Raw genomic sequence first — 21,522 nt, forward strand, 5'->3', positions numbered from 1 at the left:
ATCCATCTCTTGATCTCCTTCTTATTGAGACACATCTATCTTCCTACTTCCTATTAACTTTTTTTGGGTACTCTTTATTTATATTTTGAGTTTCTCAAGGTGCATCAATTTTCCTACAAATGACTCAAGTTTATCTTTCATTATGGCAGAGTAGTAGTTCTCCACTGTATGTAAATACCACATCTTCTTTATCCATTTGTCTGTTGATGGACATGTAGGCTGCTTATAATGTTTAACTATTATGAATTGTGCTTCTATAAACATGTTTTATATATATCACTGTACAGCAATGTGATATCTTTGATTCTTTCAGAAAAATACCAAGGACAGGAATAAGTAGGTCAAGTAGAATTTCTATATTTAAATTTTGAAGGAACCTCCATACTGATTTCCATAGTGTGTGTATCATTTACACTCTTACCAACAGTGAAGATGAATTCCATTTTCCCTGCAGCCTCACCAGCATTTGTTATTATTTAATTATTTTGATGATGGCCATTCTTACTAGGGTAAGATGAAATGTCAGTGTTGTTTTAATAATGGCTAGTGATGTTGAGCATTTATTCATATATGTATTGGCCATTTGTACTTCTTCTGTGAGGTGTCTATTCATCTCAATTGACCATTTTTTTGAGTGGGCACTCTATTTGGGGGAGGTCTTTATTCTAGGTGTTAGTCCTCTGCTGAGGATAGCTGGAAAAACGTTTTCCCATACTGTACATTGTCTCTGCACTCTTTGATTTTTCATCTCGCTGTGCAGATGCTTTTTAATTTGCTATTATCCCACTTGTTGATTCATGATACTGGTTACTGTGCAATCAGCATTCTATTTAGAAAGTCCTTGCCTCCACCTATGACTTCTAGAGTTTTACCTATTTTATCAACATTTAATTCATTGATCCATTTTGATTTTAGTTAGGTACACAGTGAGAGATACGGGTCTAGATTCAATCTTTTGCATATACATAGCCAGTTTCTTGGCACTATTTGTTCAAGAAACTCTTTGTCCTTTGGGAAATGTTTTAGAAAGATGTTATATTTAGTAATCTCACCATAGATTTAATAATAAAGTCCAGGAGTAACATTTGTATTTCTGCTTATATAATCAAGAAGTATCTATTGAATAACTGATAAAAGGGATAAACTGATTTGAACTCTGGAGATACAATAATGAACAAAACAGATATGGCCCTTCCAATAAAGTTCTTATATTCTTGTTGAAGAAGTGGGAAGAGAAAGAGAATAAATAACAAATAGTATACTATCATAAAATGAGAAGTGCTATAAAGCAAACTGAGACAAAACGTGACATAGTTTTCTTCGTTAGGTTTGATGGCCAAGGAAGGCTTTTCTCAGGAGGTCAGTTTAAAGCCAAAGTGATGAAGGAAGTGTGTTTCAAAGGTTTGTTGACAAAGCTTTATACAATGAACAAACAGCAAAGGCAAAAGCCTTGTTGCAAGACTAAGAAGTTTATAATTTTCAGAGAAAATTGGTAAGTAAAAAAGAGGAGGGGACTGAGGAAAGGAGAGGGAAGGAGAAAGAGAGACAGAGACACAAGAGAAGTAGGCAGAAACTTCTACTTACTGGAGTTTTAAATCAGCTTTGTTGAGATATTATTGAAACATGAAAAACTGCTTATATTAATGTCGTACAACCTCTCTGCTAACTTCTGGTTATCCTTGGTTTGTGGCAGCTTAATTCTAGTCTTCACATACTGATCTTATTCATGTGTTGGTTTCCAAATTTCCCCTTTTTATAAGGAAAATTATATTAAATAGGGACTGACACTATTTCAGTGTAACTTCATTTTAATTACAATCTGAAATGCTAAGAAATAAGACAAATTTTAAGGGCACATAATTATCTTTAACACTGCATCTATTTAAAGTATACAATTGCATATGATATGTATATCCTATGAAATCATTGTCACAATCAAGATAACATGCTCTTCACCTAAAAAAGCTTTCTCTGCCTTGGTGACCTCTTTCCGCTGTCCTTCCATATTTTTCTTCATTTTTAGGAGCTGTTAATATGCTTTCCATCTTATAACTAATTTGTATTTTCTATAAACTGAAACATGTGTAACGTAATTTTTTTGGTCTTTTTTTAATCACAAAATGTGATAACCACAATATGCCAATTTAAGAAAGAACTCACCTAGCAGATTAGTAAATTCTGGATGTGTTTGTGAATGATCTTATGCTTGAGGTTCATTAGGCTTTTGGACTGAATTTATAGTTTTGATAGTATTTGTATACTTTTCAACCTTTGTATCTTGAAATATTTTTTCTGTATTTTTTTCCTTTGAGATTCCAATTTCATATATATTTGAGATCTTAAAATTAACCTAAACACATTGATGATCTGTTTTTTCCAGTTACTTTTCTCTGTGTATTTCATTTAGAATTATTTGCTTTGCTGTGTCTTCAGCTTCACTAAACTTCTATGCAGTTTCACCTGATACTTTAATCAACCCAAAAAATACCTTATCTGTTAATTCTATTATTTGTACCAATGTTGAGTCAATTTCAATTAACATTCCCCTCATTATGAATTGTATTTTCCTGCTTCTTTTTATGTCTAAAATTTTTTATTGAATGCTATATATGGTAGATTATATTTGTTGGGTGCTGAGTATTATTATAGTCCTATAAATAGTCTTGATCTTTATTATATGACTCAGTTATGTTACTTGGAAACAGTTGATCTTTTTAGGTAGGCTTTTAAACTTTGTTAGGAAAGGCCAGGACAATGTTTAGTCAAAGGCTAGTTTTTCATCACAATCAAAGCATAATCCATTTTTAGTGTACTACTTCATTTTTCATGAGTTAGAAGATTTTCCACTGTTACCGGCTGGAGCAGGTTCTAGAGATCATTCTGTGTGAGTCTAGGATTGTTTTCTTTAATCTTTTAAAGTGTTTTCTTTCCAGCCTCAGCTAGTTTTGTCATATGCATCAGTTTATCAGTTTTCAGATGAACACTCAAAGAGATCTACAAATTTTCACAATTCCCTCTCTGCGCAGCTCTGGCCTTAGCACTAGTCTCTGTGAACTGTCTAGTTGCTGTGAGTTCCTTTGACTCCCAGGCCCGTCTCCTTAATCTGGCACTTCTGGCCTCTGTTTTAGTATCTCTCTCTGTACTGTAGCCAAGGAACGTTTTCTAGGGAGTAAAATAGAGTTCTTTTATTTATTTTCATATCTCTGGAATTACTTACTGTTTTTTAAAAAAGCAAACCCTGATGTTTAGTGTATATAGAATCATTATTTCATTTATCTTTTCCTGTTTTATAGTTATTGTAACTAGGAGAGTAACTCTGGATCTGAGGTTAAATTTAGTCTTCCTGCATTCTTTTAAGAGTATGGGATTACATACATGAGTCCCACTTTAAAAAGAAAGTCACTATCCAAATGTATATTATAGTTTTTCTAATAACTAACCAAGTATATCAAGTAAAGTACTAATACCCCAGAGGTGGTTAAAATATAGTGAATAACATTATTACAGTAAAAGGTATTACAATTAGTCCCTCTCAGACTATTTCCCCGCCCCCTGCCACTTTGAATATGCTTATTTTATTCTTGACACTTTTTGAAAGCAGTCCTGAAAGTCCTATTTTGCGAGTATCCTTATGAGATGTTATAAAAAATACAGTGAATGCTCTTACCAAGTGCCATTCAGCAGAAAGGCAGGCTTGTAAACCCATTGTGGTATGTCATCTTATTCACTATGTTAATTCTGGCTCTTTTCCAAAGTTAAAATAACCATGAAAGGTAAATATTTTGAGTCAATTCAGGACATCAAGACAGCCATGACACTGCAGTTAAAGACACTCAGAAAAGATTTCCAGAACTGCTTCAGAAAGTGGCAGAAATGATGAGATAAATGTGTTCGAAGCAAGGCAGAGTATTCTGAGGAGAACTGATGACAATATTTCTTTTACTGTAATAATTTTTTACTTAAACATTCATTATATTATTTGAATACATATTCAAATAGAGAGCATTCCTGAATCAGCATTTTATGTGCCAGAAGCATGAATTCTATTGGAAAGACTTAATATCCTTCAGTTTCCATACTGCTGCCTTAGCATCTGGTCTGAATCACTTAAACTTAAATTTGCCACCCCATTCCCTACTTTCAGAGTTCTCTTACTGCATCATAAAGATTTAGGGGAGACTAGATACATTCCTAGCATCTACCTATCAAACCGACCCAAATTTTGCCTGAAGATACCTGTGTATTGTGAGTCCATACATAACGAACTGCAACTCTGGTATGTGAATTAAGTGAAAACCTATACTTTTGTAACAGATATTCGAGTCTTACCCAATCACCACAGCCAAGGTTTTTAGTAAATCTCAAGTAGCCAGCTGATCAGAACATATACATGTAAGGCCTGTGTTGCCTAGCAAGCGTTTCTATACTTCACTTCTGCTTTCTTTCCATAAATGCTGCCTGTCCATGTTTGGAGTGGAGTTCTCTGAACCTCTTCTGGTTCTGAGACCTGCCTGATTTATGACTCATTCTTTGTTCAATTAAACTCTACCAAATAAATAGTTCTTCCTAAAATTTTGCTTTAACATATCTCAGACTATGCCTCAACTTACCAATATCCTCCAGGAAGACCCACTTACACTGGGCATCATTTTTTCCCCTGTAACTTTCATTAACAGTAAAAAGAGTAGGACAAGTGAAGACTGATGGGGTTGTCAATAGCCTATAAGAATACCTATGATTGAGCATCTACCATATGTCAGGGTTCCACATATTGCCTCTAATCTTTTTAAAATTAATCAGGAGGAAGGCGTTAGGGAATCAGAGAAGGCTTTACAAAGGGGGTGCTTTCTTGGGTAAACCCTGAAGGCAGGTCACAAAGGTAGGTGAGAGAAGGCATAGAATGAGTTGTATCCCAACAGAGGGAATGGCATGTGTAAAGTTTTGCAGGCAAGAAAAAAAAAGTGTCTATTATGAGAAACTCAGTTTGGCACAAAGAAAGAAAGTGGAGGAAGGATGTGGCTTTAAGATAAAAGGAGGAGCCGAAAGATAGGGAATGATGAAATGGAGCTAAAATAAATCGTGTGGGACTTTGCAAATGATACCAACTCATTTGGACTTTTCTTGAGGATAGTTTGGAAATGCCCCATGCATGTTTGGCATAATACCTTAGTTACAGTGAGGAAAAATAATTTAAAAGAGTAAAACTGAGTAACAGCTATGGAGATGGAGAAAAGTGTACATTTGTTCCAAAAATTCAGTAATGATATAGGTACTCTCTCAGTCATTTGTGCCTTCAACAAATTTATTGACTGCCTCCTAGATCCTGGGCCCTGTGACTAAAATATTTGTCAAACAATTACATGTTGTACTCTAACAAATTAAGTATGTTTTACTGAGCCCTTTTGTGCCAGGCATTGTGTTGACTTCCAGAAACACTGCTATTATTTTTAATAGGTGAGACAACTGAAGTAAAGAGGGGCAAACACATGAATGACATAGCTAGTAAATGACAGGGCCTGAATTTGATCTCAGGTCAGTTTAACATCCTACTAGATTTGATCTTGTTATTTAAATTCACACATCTAAATTATCCTTCATATCTTTTCAAGTATTAGGAAAAATTAATTCAAACTATACACATTTTTAAATCAACAATTTGTAGGTCAGTTGCCCTAGATTTACATGAAAATAGTTGTTATTGCTTTCAATATGAAGAATAATTTTATGCCTCTACTGGGGCAGTTAGGTGACATTTGGAGCACTTAAAACCTCAAACCAATTTTCATTCCCAAGACTTCCACATATGGTGTTAAAGTGGTTTCTTTCCTATTTATTTTCCCCCATTTTGTGGCTATACTTTATTAATATTAAAAAGGGTATGTTTAAAAGAGAAATTTTATTTTGAAATAGGAGAGAGGAAAATGCATACTAAAATAATGTCAGAATTTCCAGAGTAAGATATCGGAACTTGTTAGTTTAAACACATTTTATTTGGGGTTTGATATGAATTTTCAGTAGATGTTTTTCAGATAAGAAAGCAGTAATTCAAATACAGTTATATAAACAAGATCAGAGGGGAATTATCTTGAAGAGTATAAAACGAACCAAGAGTCTGGGTCATCACAGCATCAGCTCACCAATGCAAAGTAAGGTAAGTGCCTATATTGAGAAGCCTCTGTGAAATGAAACACTTTTATCCTGAATTTCTCTTATTTTTACAGTTATAGAACATATTTTAAAATTGCAAATGCCAGAGATAATGTGCTTCATTAGGCTGTAGATTTTTTAACTACTGTTCCAAATTATACAGTGGTAGGTCAAGGTGAGTGAACTACATACATAAGGATAAGAAAAAAAAATTTAATCACCTTAAAGGAGAAGACACAATTGTCAGTTTCCTAATGAATGGTGTTTAATGTGTATGGATTTCTCACGTTATCATTTTGATTTAAATGTTTTTATCAATTTAATAATCTGTGTATTAAATAGTCTCCATTATTAATGGTAATTTTTGGTGAAAATATACTAGAAAATCTAAAATTCAGCTTTTAGTGCCTTCAGGGATAACACTCTGTGTTTCAAAATTTTTTTGGTTATTTAATAGTGTAACCACCTTGAATAGTATCCAATACACACACACACACACACACACACACACACACCCCTAATAGTATATTTTTTGTCTGGAAAAATATATTGCTTTAATAAGAGACTGTTCATAGGGTAGGAAATTCATTCTTTTTTGTAGCATGGTAATGAATTTGTGAGAATAGATTGATAAAGGAAATTAACAGAGTAGAAAGAAATGTGTTCATTAAGAATAAAATTAAAGCAAAAACAAGAGAAAAAGGGTAGAGAAAGGGATAAAGGAAAGAACGTATTTTGGAATAAGGAAAAAAATTGAAAGTGGGGACATATTTAGTCATGGTGCTGAAGAAGGAAGGCTATCATTATTTGAGTTCTGTCGGAAGTTGTGACTTGTCTTTAAGTGATCAGCAAATTATGATTTTAGAAGGGGCAGTTAAATTGCAGAGATGAAAACAGGGTGACAGAAGAAATTGTGACAGATATATGGGAAGGTACTAATTAATGAGTCATATAGTGTTATATAGTTCTATATTTTTTCTTATGTAGTACCCTGAATGCTTCATGTATGGTTTTCTTTTTATAATTTTAGGAAGGAGTATATGGAAAAATGAAGGCAAAAAATATTGAATTCTTCATTGACATATAATTGTATTTAAATATGGAAACAATTCTAGATAGCTAATTTTCATACCAGGGGTCTAACACTAATTTAGCACATAGAATCTACTATTTGTGCTATGTGAACTACATAATTACCTTGTAATTCTGAGTCTTCCTTTTATAGATGAGGAATTTGAGGCCCAGAGTGGGTGAACTTTTACTATATCCAATAAAGAGGTAAAAGAAAAAAAAATAGTTACTATTTTGTATCCAAAAGGTTGTTCCACTAATGTGCCTTGTAATTCATCACTTTTGTTAAAGATTTACATTTACAAGAGAAATTTAAGAAGAGTATCCATTGCAAATAAGGCAACAATGGAAAAAGTTGCAAAACAATTTTTCATCTTACAGCATTAAAAAGAATTTCCACGTTGCAGATTTGGAAACAAAGTCCAAATAGAAACATTTAAGTCAGTTTCTCATAAATCCATGGGATAATTCTTTCCTTTTTAGACCAATATCCTTAGTATTAGTTCACCACATATATATTTTATATAGAATTGTAGAATTAGAATTCAAAATATTTGAAGTTTAATTATTTCATTTAATAAAACCAAGTTGATGGTTGTCCAACCAGCCAAGAACTATATGATCACACTGAATGAGTATTTTGTATAATTGGAGTAGTTAATACTTCTAAGATCCTGCAGGAGATCCTCAAGATCTGTAGCTCTAAATATTGGAACCAACTTTATGCCATAGAAAGAGCTCATGTTTGTGAAATACTTGAGAAAATCTGATCTCACAAATAAGGGTTTCTTACGTTTTCAGGCTTGGGTTGTATCTCAGTGGTAGAACAGGTGCATGAAGCCTTGGGTTTGATCCCTAGCACTATAAAAAGCAAACAAAATTTCACTGGAATTCTTATGTTTTTACTTTTTAATGTAAATACCAAAAAATTCTCTAAGGAGTGCTTGAATGTACAGTATTTTAAGAGTTCTCCAGAAAACCTCCTTTATTTTAAAATAGTTTAGAATAGTTTGTCTATTCACAAGTAAATGTAGTGGATATAAGGAAATTTTTGATAATTGTACGGTCCCAGAGTCATAATTTGGACTTTTTCAGTGCTCTTAAAACAATCTGTATTTTAAAATGTGTTTATACTTAGCTCTTCTACTGGACTGTCAATCCTTTAGGCCAAGGAACTTCTCTTATCCATTTTGTATCTCTCACTGCCTTGCTCAGATGATATATATTATTTAAATAACTTATCTGCAATGCTTATTCTAGAATAAGAGATTGATTAGAATGACTATTAATCTTTAGAAAATGACATTTTAAATAATTCCCTGATAACTGTGGTTTTCATTTTTCTATAAGTTTAAGACTAATTAGTTAAGACTAATTCTTAACTTTGGTTGAGTATATGAGATTTCAGTAAGTAGGGATGTAAGTAAGTTAGAGTATGTATCTTAAAGACCACTCAGATATAACTAACTGACAGTTGAGAAAATCTTAACATGTTCTGGTGATTGAATAAAACTATTTTGTTTAACAGGTTAAACAAAGAACTTTGTATTCATATATATCAACACTGTTCCATTAAGATATGCATTTGCTCTATTGATAATGATACTTGAGAAGAAAAAATCTAGACACATTTAGTTAGTTATACAATATTAGTAAAATGATAAAATATCTTCTTAATCTTTGAGGTGATCAATCTGTATCAAAAGTGTGAAACTTATTACCTTCTCTTATTAACAGAGCTAAAATAATTATGTCATAACATTATCCAAATCATTACAATGTCCAACTGATATGGAAGTTATTCTTAATTAGATAAGCTTTATTGATATGTGTGTTCTGCTCCTGCCTGGGGCACAGTGGACACTGTTGTCTTTCATGGAACCAAAACATATTTCATATTCCTGGCCAACCCATAATGGATCTGTCATCCTTGATTATTTTATGCTCATTGTTTTTACTTCTTAGCTTTTGAGATGAGTTCCATATGTCTTCTCTGTAAAATAATCTTTTATTTGTTCCAATTCTGTATCTTTTAAACCTTAGAGAATAATCCCAAGAGTTCAGAAAGGGCTCTTAGATTTCTGAGTTAGCTCCTTCATCCCAGTGGTAGTTTTAGTTGATCCTCTCTGGACTTCCTTGAGTTTTCTGGTATCTTCCTTGATCAGAAATGGGGGGAAATTATATGCCATTGCGGTGCTTCTGGTGTTTTGATGTACTCTTTGGTTTCTTTGCCATTTCTACTTATGATAGAAAGTTTGTTGGCCTTTTAAGCTATTATACCAAAGGTTTTAGACAACTACAATTTTGGAAAAGCCTTTACTGAAGCATAATTGTTAACTTAATTCTTAAAAGGCAGGTATTTTGTTATAGTTCCACAGAGCGAATTGATTTATATTTAGTTGATATGTGTATCTCTGCCATTTTTCTGTTGGGATGCTTTGTGCTTGCCATTTCACTGCCTAGTGGAGCGTAGTAGCATTGCTACGAGTACCTCTGCTAGGTGCACTACCTACACTGTGGATTATGTGGGTCATAACTAGCTCTAAGTATATATTGGGACAGTTTGATAGTATTAAATATGTAAAAACACTTGTCATAGAGCCTAGAACAAAGTATGAATAAAGTGAATGACTTGTTTTTATCATTAGCCCTTTGTGTGTATGTTCATATGTATAAACTTCATATATAAACCAAAATGTACCTTCTGAATGTCCTGAAAGAAAGTGTGAAATAGGTTCTTTGATTTTATCTTTGATTTAGCATGCCTGCCATTTTCCTGATGTCCTTGCTTTTTGGTCTTGCATGTGGGCAAGCAATATCTTTTTGTATTCCTACTGAATATACAATGCATATCGATAGAAGAGAGTGTGCTTATTGCCTAACCATAAACACCACCATCTGTGCTGGATATTGTATGACACGGGTATGTAATTCATCGCTCTTCTTTTATCTATAAATTATATAAACATAGAATCATTTCATTCCTATTTGGAAAAGAATCAAGATAAATCAAACCTTATTTTCTAAATCCAATGGTTAGCTCTTTTAGTAGAACATATAGTTTATAATATTTATGTGGATCTACTCAGTAAAATGGGTACAGATAAATTTATAAAAAATTTACCAAAAGGAGAAAAAAAAGAAGGGAAAAGATTATATGTATATATATACACACACATATGTATAACTATACTACTAATCTCTGTAAGTCATCAAAAAGAAGAGTTTATGTTTTCATCGTTTGAGTCATCATTTTTTCATGCCTAAATTTTGTAATCTGAGCAAATACTTTTAAGATAATAATATGTAATATATTAAAAAATTTTTACCTACTAGATTCATTTAAACCTTAACTTGCTCCCAGGATAAAGGATAAGACAGGAGCGTTTCACATTTATTTCTGTAAGATTTAATCTAGATATGTTAAATTGGTATTGGAGACTAAGACTAAGGAATATTCCCGTAGTTACGTAAGTGCATATTTCCTTTTTTATGTTTTATAACATCCTTTCATATTATATTCCCTTCTCTATTCTTTTCTCAGGATAGCAATAGAAAGACCTTTGTTTCCAGTCATGCTCGCTTCCAGAATGTGTGTACATATGGAGACTTCATCTACAAAACTGTGGAAATACCAGGATGCCCACACCAAGTTGCTCCTTATTTCTCCTACCCTGTTGCTGTAAGCTGCAAGTGTGGCAAATGTGATACTGACTATAGTGATTGTATACATGAGGCCACCGAGACAAACTACTGCACCAAACCTGAGATGTCCTATCTGATGGGATTTTCTGTCTAATTTTAATAATGATATAATTTGCATTTTGGTTAAGTGTGCTTATCTGGAATAAAATAATAAAATATCGTTATGTTTCACAATACCTTGTATACATTTTGAGTACTATTTCAACCATACCCACACCTACATAGTTATCAGAGAGTTTGGGAGGTTTTAGAAGAAAAGGTGAGTGATTTGGGATTTTCATATGAGAAAGCAAAGTGGAGGTAAGATGGAAAGCGGAGACATAAAATGCTATGAAAGTCAGCTGTGAGAAGCTCTTCTAACAGAATTATGAAATCAATGTGATCAGAAGCTAAAGAAACACATGGTGTTTGGGTGCTAGAGACATCGTTCAAAGGCTGGAAGCTGAGCTGGAGTGGAGGTGGGGAATCAGGAATATATGAAACCTGCTACATTTAATATTTATCCTAATCATTCAACCATACTGGATAAAACTCCAAAACTCAGTAAAGAGTATGTGAACTATTTTCTTTAATTACTCTAGCGGGCCAATAGCCCTATGAAAGTTATATCCCAAAAGGTCAATTTACAAAGCCTAGAAAAGAGGCCACGATCATTTTACACGTGGAAATCTAAATCCTTCATAGTCCGTCAGTAATAGGAGACACTTTCCAGCATTGATACCAGGAGGAACTTGTCCTGTTTTGACTTTTGATATCATGAAAAACAAGTACAATTATGAAAGGTTTTAGAATGGGGAGAGGAGTGCTATGGGATTTAATGGAGTATAAGAATCCTCAGTTCTAAACCCTCATTAATTGTTATACTGTTTATTTTTTTTCCTTTTTTTTTTTTTTTTTTTGGTACTGTGATTGAACTCATGACCTTGCGGCTTGCCAGGCAGGCACTTATTTACACTGCTGAGCTAAATCCCCAGCTCCTTGTTTATCCCCCCCCCCCCCCCCCGCCCGCCTTCTTTAAATCCTGATTTTTGAGTTTGGTTTCAACAGATGCTACAAGTGAAAGATCTGTAATGCCCTGAAGATTTAACCTGAAAAGCTCATTATAATCCTAAAAAGAGGGTTATTTATCCTCTATTTAGCCATTACTCTCTAATAGCACTGCCATTACTAAGGTAAAAACCAGTTATTGGCAAGGGTTTTGGTTTTGCTGTGTCTCACAGTCAATGGTTAAATTCAGCTGGGCATCTTGTAAATGCATGTCAACATCCACAGGAGAGATATGGTACAGGTACATTAGTATCAAATTATCAAACCATGTTTTGCCAATGTTAGGAACCAGCTTTTACATACAAAAGTGTCAGGAATATACTGTACTTATTTTTATCTTAATATTTGAATAGATATTTGCATGATTTCCAAATATTAATGTGGGATTTTTGATTTTCATATCAATTGATGATATGAACACTTAAAGCTTCCCATCCTTTAAAACTGTCATCAAATACAGATTTTTGATTACTAAGTAAAAGATCTAATTTTCCGACCTATCTAGCATTAGTCCCAAATAACTTTTATTGATTGAGACAAAATCTTTTCAAGGACTTCAGTTACATAAAGGCCACATTTAAGGAGGCTCCTTATAAATAGTGTAGCTCAGAAAGATCTTAATTGTTTATTTAATTATTTAAATAGGCTTCCTCAACCTGTAGCAAGGAAGCCAGGCCTAGACGTAATTGTAGTGGGCCTGTACTATCATGAGCCAAGAGTGGGCTCAAGAACCCTAGAGTGGGCTCCTGGTAGACTTGTTTCCTCCCACTGACAGTAGTTCATTTGTATTAGATGCATAAATTACACTGAATTATTATTGAAAGTGGAGTATTCTAAGACAAAAAAATTAGGACAGAGCTCATAAATTAGAGTAATCAACAATTCACTTCTTATAGAGCCAAAACTTAGGGAAACTTTTGGAGGGTCTTGGTGTCCTTTGGACTTAAGAAGAACAGGCAGAGTTTAGAAATGGAAAAATGAAAAATTATTGCTTATGTAACAGGAAGAAACGGAAACTAGGACATTTTCTGAGGTGATGTTTAAATTCAACTCAAAGTTTAAAGAATCAGTTCATGGCAGAGGCAACTCTTTGCTTTAAAATATTCTCTCTTCCCCCCCAACTTCTTTATGTCCTGAAATACAAAGAGTTCTTTTGTAACTGGATGGATTTGGGATCAGGACAGCAGCAATCTCTTTTTTTCTAATGGTCAAACTCTTTAATAGTATGTGAATGTACTAGGATGTATATATTGGCCGGTGACAGCATGCTGATTCCTAGTAACAGGAAATTCTAGTAATAGAGGCATACATATATAATATTTATGCTTTTATTTATTTAACAAAAGCAACTTTAAGTGTAATAAAAATTATTTTATGAAGGCTATTTGTAGTGTAACCCTATTGTTTAACACTGGATTTTTCTCTACCCTCTTATTACTTTTTTTTTTTAATTTACTTTTTAAAAATTTTTTTTTGGCTTTTTCTTTTTTTATCAGTACCGGGGATCGAATTCACGACTGCCTGCTTGCAAGGCAGGCGCTTATGCCGCTGAGCTAAATCCCCAGCCCCAACCCTCTTATTACTCTTAATTATTTTCTTTTAAGTAATTTTGTCTCACTGTCTCTCTTCTGATACCCTCCTTCCCCTTTCTGTTTCTGGGCATCCATGTCCTTTCTGATAGCTGCACCTTGATTTTCCTCTGGAAGCTTCTCTGTACCCTTTCAGTTCAAGTGGCTTAAGTGGGGCTGATGGGGGTGAGCAGGCTATTCAGGCCCAGCCAAGCTTTGCTGGCTAAGAGATGGGCTTCCCTGCTGTAAAAGTCAGTCTCAAGACTATAACTATTGAAGAAGGAATGCTTGATTTGGTTGGGGTTCTTAAACTGATAGAATCAGAATTTTGGGGGCTATTTCTGTCATCCCTTGAGTAATAGCCCTTCCTCACGACAATAAAGCCCAACCAGAAAATCAGAGGTGAGCAAGACAAACTGAGGAGAGACAGACTTATTGGTACCACATGAGTCTAATCTGAAGCCAGCTTCATTCTTAAACTTTCTTTTTCTGCTTAACTCATTAGAGTGGGGTTTCCGACATTTGCATCTGAAAATCATGCCCACTAGTGTTAGAATCTTTCCCACTAGTGTTAGATGTTCTTGATTCCCTCCTATCTCCATCAGCACGTTCCTGTTTCCTCTTGTATCACTTTTCCTACCTCCTTTCTTTGAAACCTTCTGTTTAGTATTAAACATTCTTCGGCCTCTTCCCATTCTAATAAAAATAAAATAATAAAAAAAGGCAAAAGCAAGTGAGCAACTTTCTTGACCCCGTGCAGTGCAGCTTTCCAGTTATTTACATCTTTACTTCTTGAGTGCTTATTCCAGGCTTTTGTGAACGAATATCCTGTACTAATCATCTGTTTCCTCACTTCTCAATGTCTTTTCAGTTTATTACAATTTGGTTTCCATGCCCATTTTTTTAAAACCGTTCAGTAAGCAAACAGTGACTGGCATGTAGTCCAATACATAGGACACCTTTTAACCTTGATTTTCTCTATTTTCCAAAGGGCCCAGTGCAGGTCACATATCTGCATTCAAAATTTTTTATTTTTATTTTGTAACTTGAACGACTATTTCTAAGATAGCAATATGTAATTTATCCACTAGTGATTTCTTACTGTTTTTTTAGTTCTGTATTATTTCTACAGTTTTTTTGTTTTGCTTTTTTTCTCTAAATAAAAAAATTAATATTGTTAGAGAACTTACAATTAATCATAAAATGGATGAAATCAGCCTTTTTTCACTTTTTCATGCCTTCCCCACTCATCTCTTAAGCAGCTCATTGGTATTTATCTGACGACAACAATTTGGACTATTCTTGATAACTGATGTTGTAGAGGTGAAAATTCTACGTTTTGTAGAAGAGGGGTTAGAGCTATATCATACACTTATGTGTCTTATTGGCACACAGAGTACTGTTAAATGTAAGACAGGTCAGAAATTTGGGTTTGTGTTAATTTAGCCTTGAATGTCCTAAATAATTATATCCATTGAAGTAATCTGAAACTGGCTTCACCCTTAAAGAAACTTTAAAGGAAAGAAACTTTCCTATTCTGCTTAACTAGCTGTAATCTTTAGGAGTTGTTAGGTGGAAGCTACTGAAGAATAGGGACAACAAAGAGACCTTCCATCCTGAGAATAAGACATGGGGAGGGGGTAAAGGATTGTTGTGGACTTTCAATTTATTAGAATAGAGGATTCTAATTTTTAAACTTTAATTTCTCACTGGGATTTAATCATGAGAAGTGGCTCCTCTTGTTCAAATATGGGTATTATCACTTTTATATAGATTTCTGAATTACGGATTTAGTCTTAACTTCTCTGAGCTTCAAAAACATCATGTATCTGGTGTCTGTCTGTATTTCCTCTTGGATGTCGTGCAGTCATTTCTTACATCACCATTATGATCTGCTTTTTTTCCTGTCATTGTTGTTTTCCTTACCACAGCAGAAACCTGGGGATTATTCTGGATTCTGCTTTCTCCTATTCCTCACATCTAATTTCTTTTAAAGCTGTCTGCTTCTTGGTAGGGTTTCTAATGGATTATAAATTCTCATGACACTGGTTTTGCCCTACATCCGTTCCTCACAATGAAGTTGAGTGATCTTTAAAAGATTCAAGTTTGATTTTGTAACTCAATGTTTAAAAATTTCCCCATGACCTCAAAACAAGATAATACTTTTTAGGTTTTGTAGGGCTCTCTATCTGCTGAGCTCTTGGTATGTCACCTTTGAATGCTTTCTGTTTCAGGGTCTTTTTGCATGATTTTCTTGGAAATTCCTTTTTCTTTCATCACACTATCACTTTTGACTTGGTTGATGTGAAAGTTTTTTGAAAGTTAAATTTAGAGACCCTAACATCTAGGAAACTGCTCTATCATGACCACTCTCCCCAAGTCTCGAGTATGCCCACTTTGAGTTAACAATTAACATAGTACTTATTTCATGGTAGTTCACTGGCTTGCTTTGCTTTACTCTAAGCTCCTTGTCTCACTAATCTTAGCATGTCAATATTCTTATAAAAAGTTTTTCTTCCTATAATTTCAGCAGCTGGGAGGCTGAGACTGGAGGATGGTGAATTTGAGGCCAGCCTGGGCTATACAAAAAAATTTTTTTAATGCATAAAATAGAAATCCCAAAGTTAACACACACACACACACACACACACACACACACACACAGAGTTTCAATATTAGTGTGAGCTTCATCTTTCAAAGTAGAGCAACCCATAGAAAAGTATAAGATTCTGGCTTTGCCCATTGACATCAAGTTTTTAAATTAGAACTGGGAAATGTATCAAAAGTTACTCAAAAAATGAATGTATTCATATAGATAGTTGGCATCATACAGAACTATATTCAGTTTTGCATGATTTTTAGAAAACTGACTTGTACTTGACAAAATTCTCCTTTCCTACCAACACAATAATTGTAATAGTAGGTAATATCACTAGTTGCCAGGTATACTATGTGCTTCGTATTAGTTATAGGGGCACTTCAGTTCACAAGTGCTTTTGTTGGTGAACAATTTGGTTCACAAACAGAAGCATTTGGCAAAATTTTGCTTTTGTTTACAAACCCTGCAGGTGACGAACATGACTGCAACTCATGAGCACAACTGTGAACGTGGTCATCTTTTCCAGAATCATGGAACAAATTAAGTTAATGAACCAAGGTACCAATGTATTTATTTTAAGTTTCTGCTACTTAATGTAGGTAGAAACATTATAAATTATATAGGGGAAAAAACTCACTTAAATACCAAAGCTTTCTACGAAATCAGGTTATATTTTGCAACATATGCTTGTACTATTCTTCACGCTCTCTGTTTCCAGGGGTTAGCTCTCTGAATAGTAGATACTGTATGTATTTAGCCTTTGCTGTTTTAATAATACCAGAAATTAATAATGTTCTGTTCTTATGTACTCTTTTCACCTTTAAAATTACAACTATAAAATCCCTTACATATAAATTTTCTAGTAAAAAATGAAGATTCCTGTTGAAAGAAAATAGAAAACTTTTGTCCCTCTTAAAAATATACATTAACACACATTTGACTTTGATGAAAGAAAACTGAGGTAATGCAGCTAATCTACTAGCTTCAAGGGCCCAAGAGTAGTCCCTCTTGAGGGTATAGAAAATGATGTTGCTGAAATTGAGGAGCTGGCACTCAGACAGGATTTCAAGGAAGCTATGAACCACTAAAGTTGGGGTTTAGTAGACCTGCTGGAACTCCAGTGATTGCCCTTAGGGTCATGGACACTACCTTTACCTGTGACAGATGGTGGTTTTCTTTTTAGTCTTTGCTAAACTTATTTCAGAAGGGAAAAATGCTCTTTCCTCATGACCATCTTCCCACCAGCCTCCTTCTCATCTATCCAAACTTATCTGCACTATTCACAGGGAAAGAAGAACAATTATTGTGGCTGACTGCACGGAGGACACAATACACCAGACCCTGGACCAATATGCAATTTTACAGATTAAGCCGTGGATATGAAGGAGCTATTTTGGAGAAAAGAAATAAAATTTCAATGAAACAATATTAATTGAAATTCAACTACATGCAATGAAAGTCCTTAGGATATTGCTTTTATGTCCAGTTCCCAATAATGTCTGTTTCATATATACTTGTTATACTATTTGGGTTCACACTGGTAGTTGGACATGTAAATAAGTTGTATAAAGGTCTATAGAAAAATATATTACAATTTTAAGATGAGCAATTCCAGTATATAGAACATTGGTTTGAAATAATTAAAAATATTAGATCATTAAGATATTTTAACCTATGCCTTGGCACCTATACCTTAAGCAAATGTTTGAGTTTGATTTCAAATTAGTACAAGTAGATAGAAATAACTTTATGTGAACATGTATTCAAATTGTATATGTGTATCTACTCAAGAGACATACAGTCAAGATGTATATGAATTTAACATATACAGGGATTTTATATACATACATAGTGCTATATATTCATACACAGATATATGTAAATATATATTACATATAAATATATATCTACATATTTATACAAAACTACCTTTGTGGTGAATGTGAGTATAAAATTTACCTTCACTCAGTGGTAGAATGCCCTAATTTTACTTATGGGACATATTTTGGAAAACTTTGCCCTGAAGAGACACACTAATCATACATTAAATAGATCTCTAGTCTCTTACTTTTTAAAAATATTTAAAAAATATGTTATTTCTATTCTTCCACTTTTATCTACTGTAATCTTTAAAGTCATTAGCTTTGAAAAGGAAAGCAACACACTTTTGTGGAGCCAAAAATAATTCTGAGCTAAAAGATCGTAAGTATGTACTTGAGCATTTTTCTTATCTTCAAGAAGAAAGATGAGCTAAAGCTACTGACAGAATTGGGCTATTCTTTGCTTAAAAGGTTACATTTGTGGGATATAAGTGATTTTCTTTAAAAAATCTTTCTTTACATACAGACACAGCATGCATAATTTAATGGTCTTTTTTGTACTGTGAATCAAGCTCAGGACATCACATTTATCAGGCAGGCGCTATGCTGATAAGCTACATCTCCGGTTTTTTCATAACGAAGTTTGTAGATTTCTTCCATTCTATTTTTTTTTTTCTCCTAGAAAGTTTTCTCCAAAGTTAGTAGTAGTAGCAAGTACGGCCAAAAGAGAAATGTGGTGTTATGTGGGGATAAGACTATTTCAAATATTTACGTCTTTTCAGCAAAATGTTTTATAAGTTTCTTGGGAGCATGGCACTTTCTCTTCCCACACACCCAAAGCCTTTTGTTCTTTCTTCTGTAGAAGCCTTGTCATTTGGAAATTTTCAAAGTCTCTTATAGCTCCACTTTTGTGTGGTTTTTTAAAATGCAATTTAAAAACATTCATGATTTACTAAATGTAACAAGTTGTTAAACATTACTGACAAATATGCCAATTTATGTCCTAAATTTGGATTACCTATTTATAATAAAAAATTAAGACCAAAAAAGACTAGAACATTTTACTTTTATAGGAGGCTTGCACAGAAAAGTGTACCTGTTTTGTCTATATGTGTGTATACATATGTATTTGTTTCTTTAACTTGACTCTGTTGTGTATATTATATACAACTAGGAAAGATTTTTTTTGTTTATTGTAGTTTATCCAAGGATGCTCATAAAATGATACCTGAATTATGCAGAACTTTTATTTAAGTGGTGAAAACTGTAATTCTAACTCTATGAAGAATTTTCTCGATGAATAAATAAGAAAACTACAAAAATTAGGAAAATACTATAAACTTAGGTTGTGAGGTATTTCAAAAATACAGTGCTAGTAAAAATACTCCTTTCCAAAATTTGCAACTGCCAAATTGCTTTAGTTTTTCTTCTTTAGTTCTTGGAGAAACACAGAAGAATTTGGGATAAAAGTCTTTTTGAGAATGTGAGGGTACAGTGTTCAGAGCAGAGTCAGAAAGGGAAAGAGATAAAGCAATACTTACATGTCTTTGTATAAGAACAAAGACATTTCCTTAAAAAGTCCTTAAAAGTCTTTTTTTAGTTCTAAAAATCTCTCAATTTTATAGAACACATGATTGTCTATGTGTCTATTCTTTCCAGAGCGAGGTTTTTTTTTTTGTTTTTAAATATGAGGAAAGAATGACTTATTCAAATTAGATTTTCCACACTGTATTTAGTTTTACAGGTGTTTAGTTCTAAAACTATGGTTTACTGAACTCTCAGAACATGTATTTAAAAAAAAGTCCAGGAAATCCTTAGACACAGTCATTTTTAACACTCTATTGGGACTTCTTAATTCCTGTAATTTATTGCTTCCATTAACTAGAAATCCTTGAATTTTCTGTGTCTAATTTTCATGGCTAATGTCGAAGAAACTGGTCGATTATTGTATCTTAGGAATAGCCAGTTTTTTAGTTTCTTCAAAGATTTCTGGTCTTTTTCTATTAGATTGTTCCTCTTACATAAGAGAACTAGGAATTCCAATAAGCAGATTTCATTAGGTGTAATGCATTAGCAGAAAGATACAGATTACATGTGAATACATTCTAAGTCAACATACACAAGCATTTGCCTAGGGGCAAACCATTAACGATCCAAACACACATACATGTGCAAATGCACAACTGACAGCAAATTATTTTACATCCTAATGTCCTCTGAATATTAAAAATGAGCTGAGAGATAACTCTTTTGACATTTAGTATGAAAGCTTTAGAAAGTAATTTTCATGATGAAGTAGTTTCAAATCACATCTCGTGAGTTTCGTATTGCACAGCAAAGGACCATGCTGAATATCATGCCAAAGATCTGAAACAGAAGGAACCACTCGTTAGTGACTTTCAAATATGTACTACTTGATAAAAGAAGTTAGAAAACTGCATAGCTCTCTAACTCAATAAATGAGTATAATCAATAATTATTGGTTGTGAATGTCATTTTTATATGTTCATTCAGGGTGACACTGGGTAAAGACTTTATTATTAACACTGCTTAAAATGCTTTACTATGTTATTATTAACAAATAACAGGGTCCTGTTTTAAGAAAAGGGTCCAGTTTTGAATTGTCATGAAATAGTGATATATTACTGGTTTTGGAATTTAATATTTTTGAGGTTTATCCCAGGTCTCTTATATATTTGTTTTGAAAAAAATGTGTTCATAATTTCCTGTTGTTTAAATATGTTTATAGTCTAAATAATTTTCTATTGTCAGAAAAGCTTTGAGTATTACCACAATGATCACATATTAAAAAGTAGGGCATCTCCTCATTTCTGGTCCATTTCTAAGTGCAAATGATACTTCACTGGTTTTACACAATAGTTTTACCAATACATAAACTGAAGTGTTTGAACTACAGTATTCTTGGCTTCTACCTTTTGGATAGTTGTCTGGGTAGCAAAATAGTTGGGTGAAATCAACCTCTATTCTGTGGTTTGAATGGAAGTTTACTTCATTTCAGTCATTTCCTCTGCAGTTTTGCTGTCTGTGGAACCCTGTTTATCTGTGCTGTTTATAAACAACTGTCATTGTTTGTTTTTTAATGTTCACACAGTAACTCTTTGATTTGCTTCTCAATCCAACCCTAAGTCAGAATAGGATCAGAAACGGCCAATACAACAAGGCATAAATGTTAGTTGTTCTAGAAGGGCAAGAGCAGATGAAAGTAAGGGGATAACCAGGAACAAGACTTCATGCTGCTGAGTGGTGAAACTCAGTGTCAGTCAGTGTGTGGCAGAGGAGACACCTAATGGACACTTGGTAAAATGATTACACTGCAACCTGTGCTTTACTCAAAAAGAACTAAAGAAACTGTGAAGGTACTGATCCAGAAGCCAACCTACACATTTTCCTTTTACTCTGTGTTACAGTTTGGATCTTAAATGTCCCCTAGAGGCTCATGTCTTGAAGGATTGTCCCCAGCTGATGCTACTTTTGGGAAGTGGTGGAACCTTTAGAAGGCGGAAATGAAGTCACTGGGGATGGGTCCTGAAGGGAATAATGGAAC

The 21,522-nt window shown here is 33.7% G+C and overlaps 2 protein-coding genes across 2 annotated transcripts in view; one reads left to right on the forward strand and one right to left on the reverse strand.

Moving 5' to 3' along the window:
* The first annotated feature begins 6,075 nt into the window (after nt 1-6,075).
* Tshb (thyroid stimulating hormone subunit beta) lies at nt 6,076-11,097 on the forward strand. Its single transcript, XM_063255951.1, has 3 exons — nt 6,076-6,151; nt 9,979-10,141; nt 10,763-11,097. The coding sequence occupies exons 2-3, from the start codon at nt 9,980-9,982 to the stop codon at nt 11,015-11,017; spliced, it is 417 nt and encodes a 138-aa protein (XP_063112021.1). The 5' UTR covers nt 6,076-6,151; nt 9,979; the 3' UTR covers nt 11,018-11,097.
* Nucleotides 11,098-17,590: 6,493 nt separating this feature from the next.
* Tspan2 (tetraspanin 2) overlaps nt 17,591-21,522 on the reverse strand; it is a 44,498-nt gene continuing 40,566 nt past the window's right edge. The window contains exon 8 of the mRNA XM_003479259.5: nt 17,591-20,324. Coding sequence (XP_003479307.1) covers nt 20,259-20,324 — 66 coding nt within the window. The 3' untranslated portion in view covers nt 17,591-20,258. The remainder of the gene's footprint in view (nt 20,325-21,522) is intronic.

This window comes from Cavia porcellus, unplaced genomic scaffold (assembly GCF_034190915.1).
Source record: "Cavia porcellus strain 051 isolate PalLab524CR breed Dunkin Hartley unplaced genomic scaffold, mCavPor4.1 scaffold_1, whole genome shotgun sequence".
Classification (NCBI taxonomy): Eukaryota; Metazoa; Chordata; class Mammalia; order Rodentia; family Caviidae; genus Cavia; species Cavia porcellus.

Excerpts from the sequence above, each read along its gene's own strand:
- Tshb (XM_063255951.1), top strand. The coding sequence starts at position 9,980 with ATGCCTGCCATTTTCCTGATGTCCTTGCTTTTTGGTCTTGCATGTGGG. Across the intron at positions 10,142-10,762 it reads CTGGATATTGTATGACACGG|GATAGCAATAGAAAGACCTT; the intron begins GTATGTAATTCA and ends TTCTTTTCTCAG.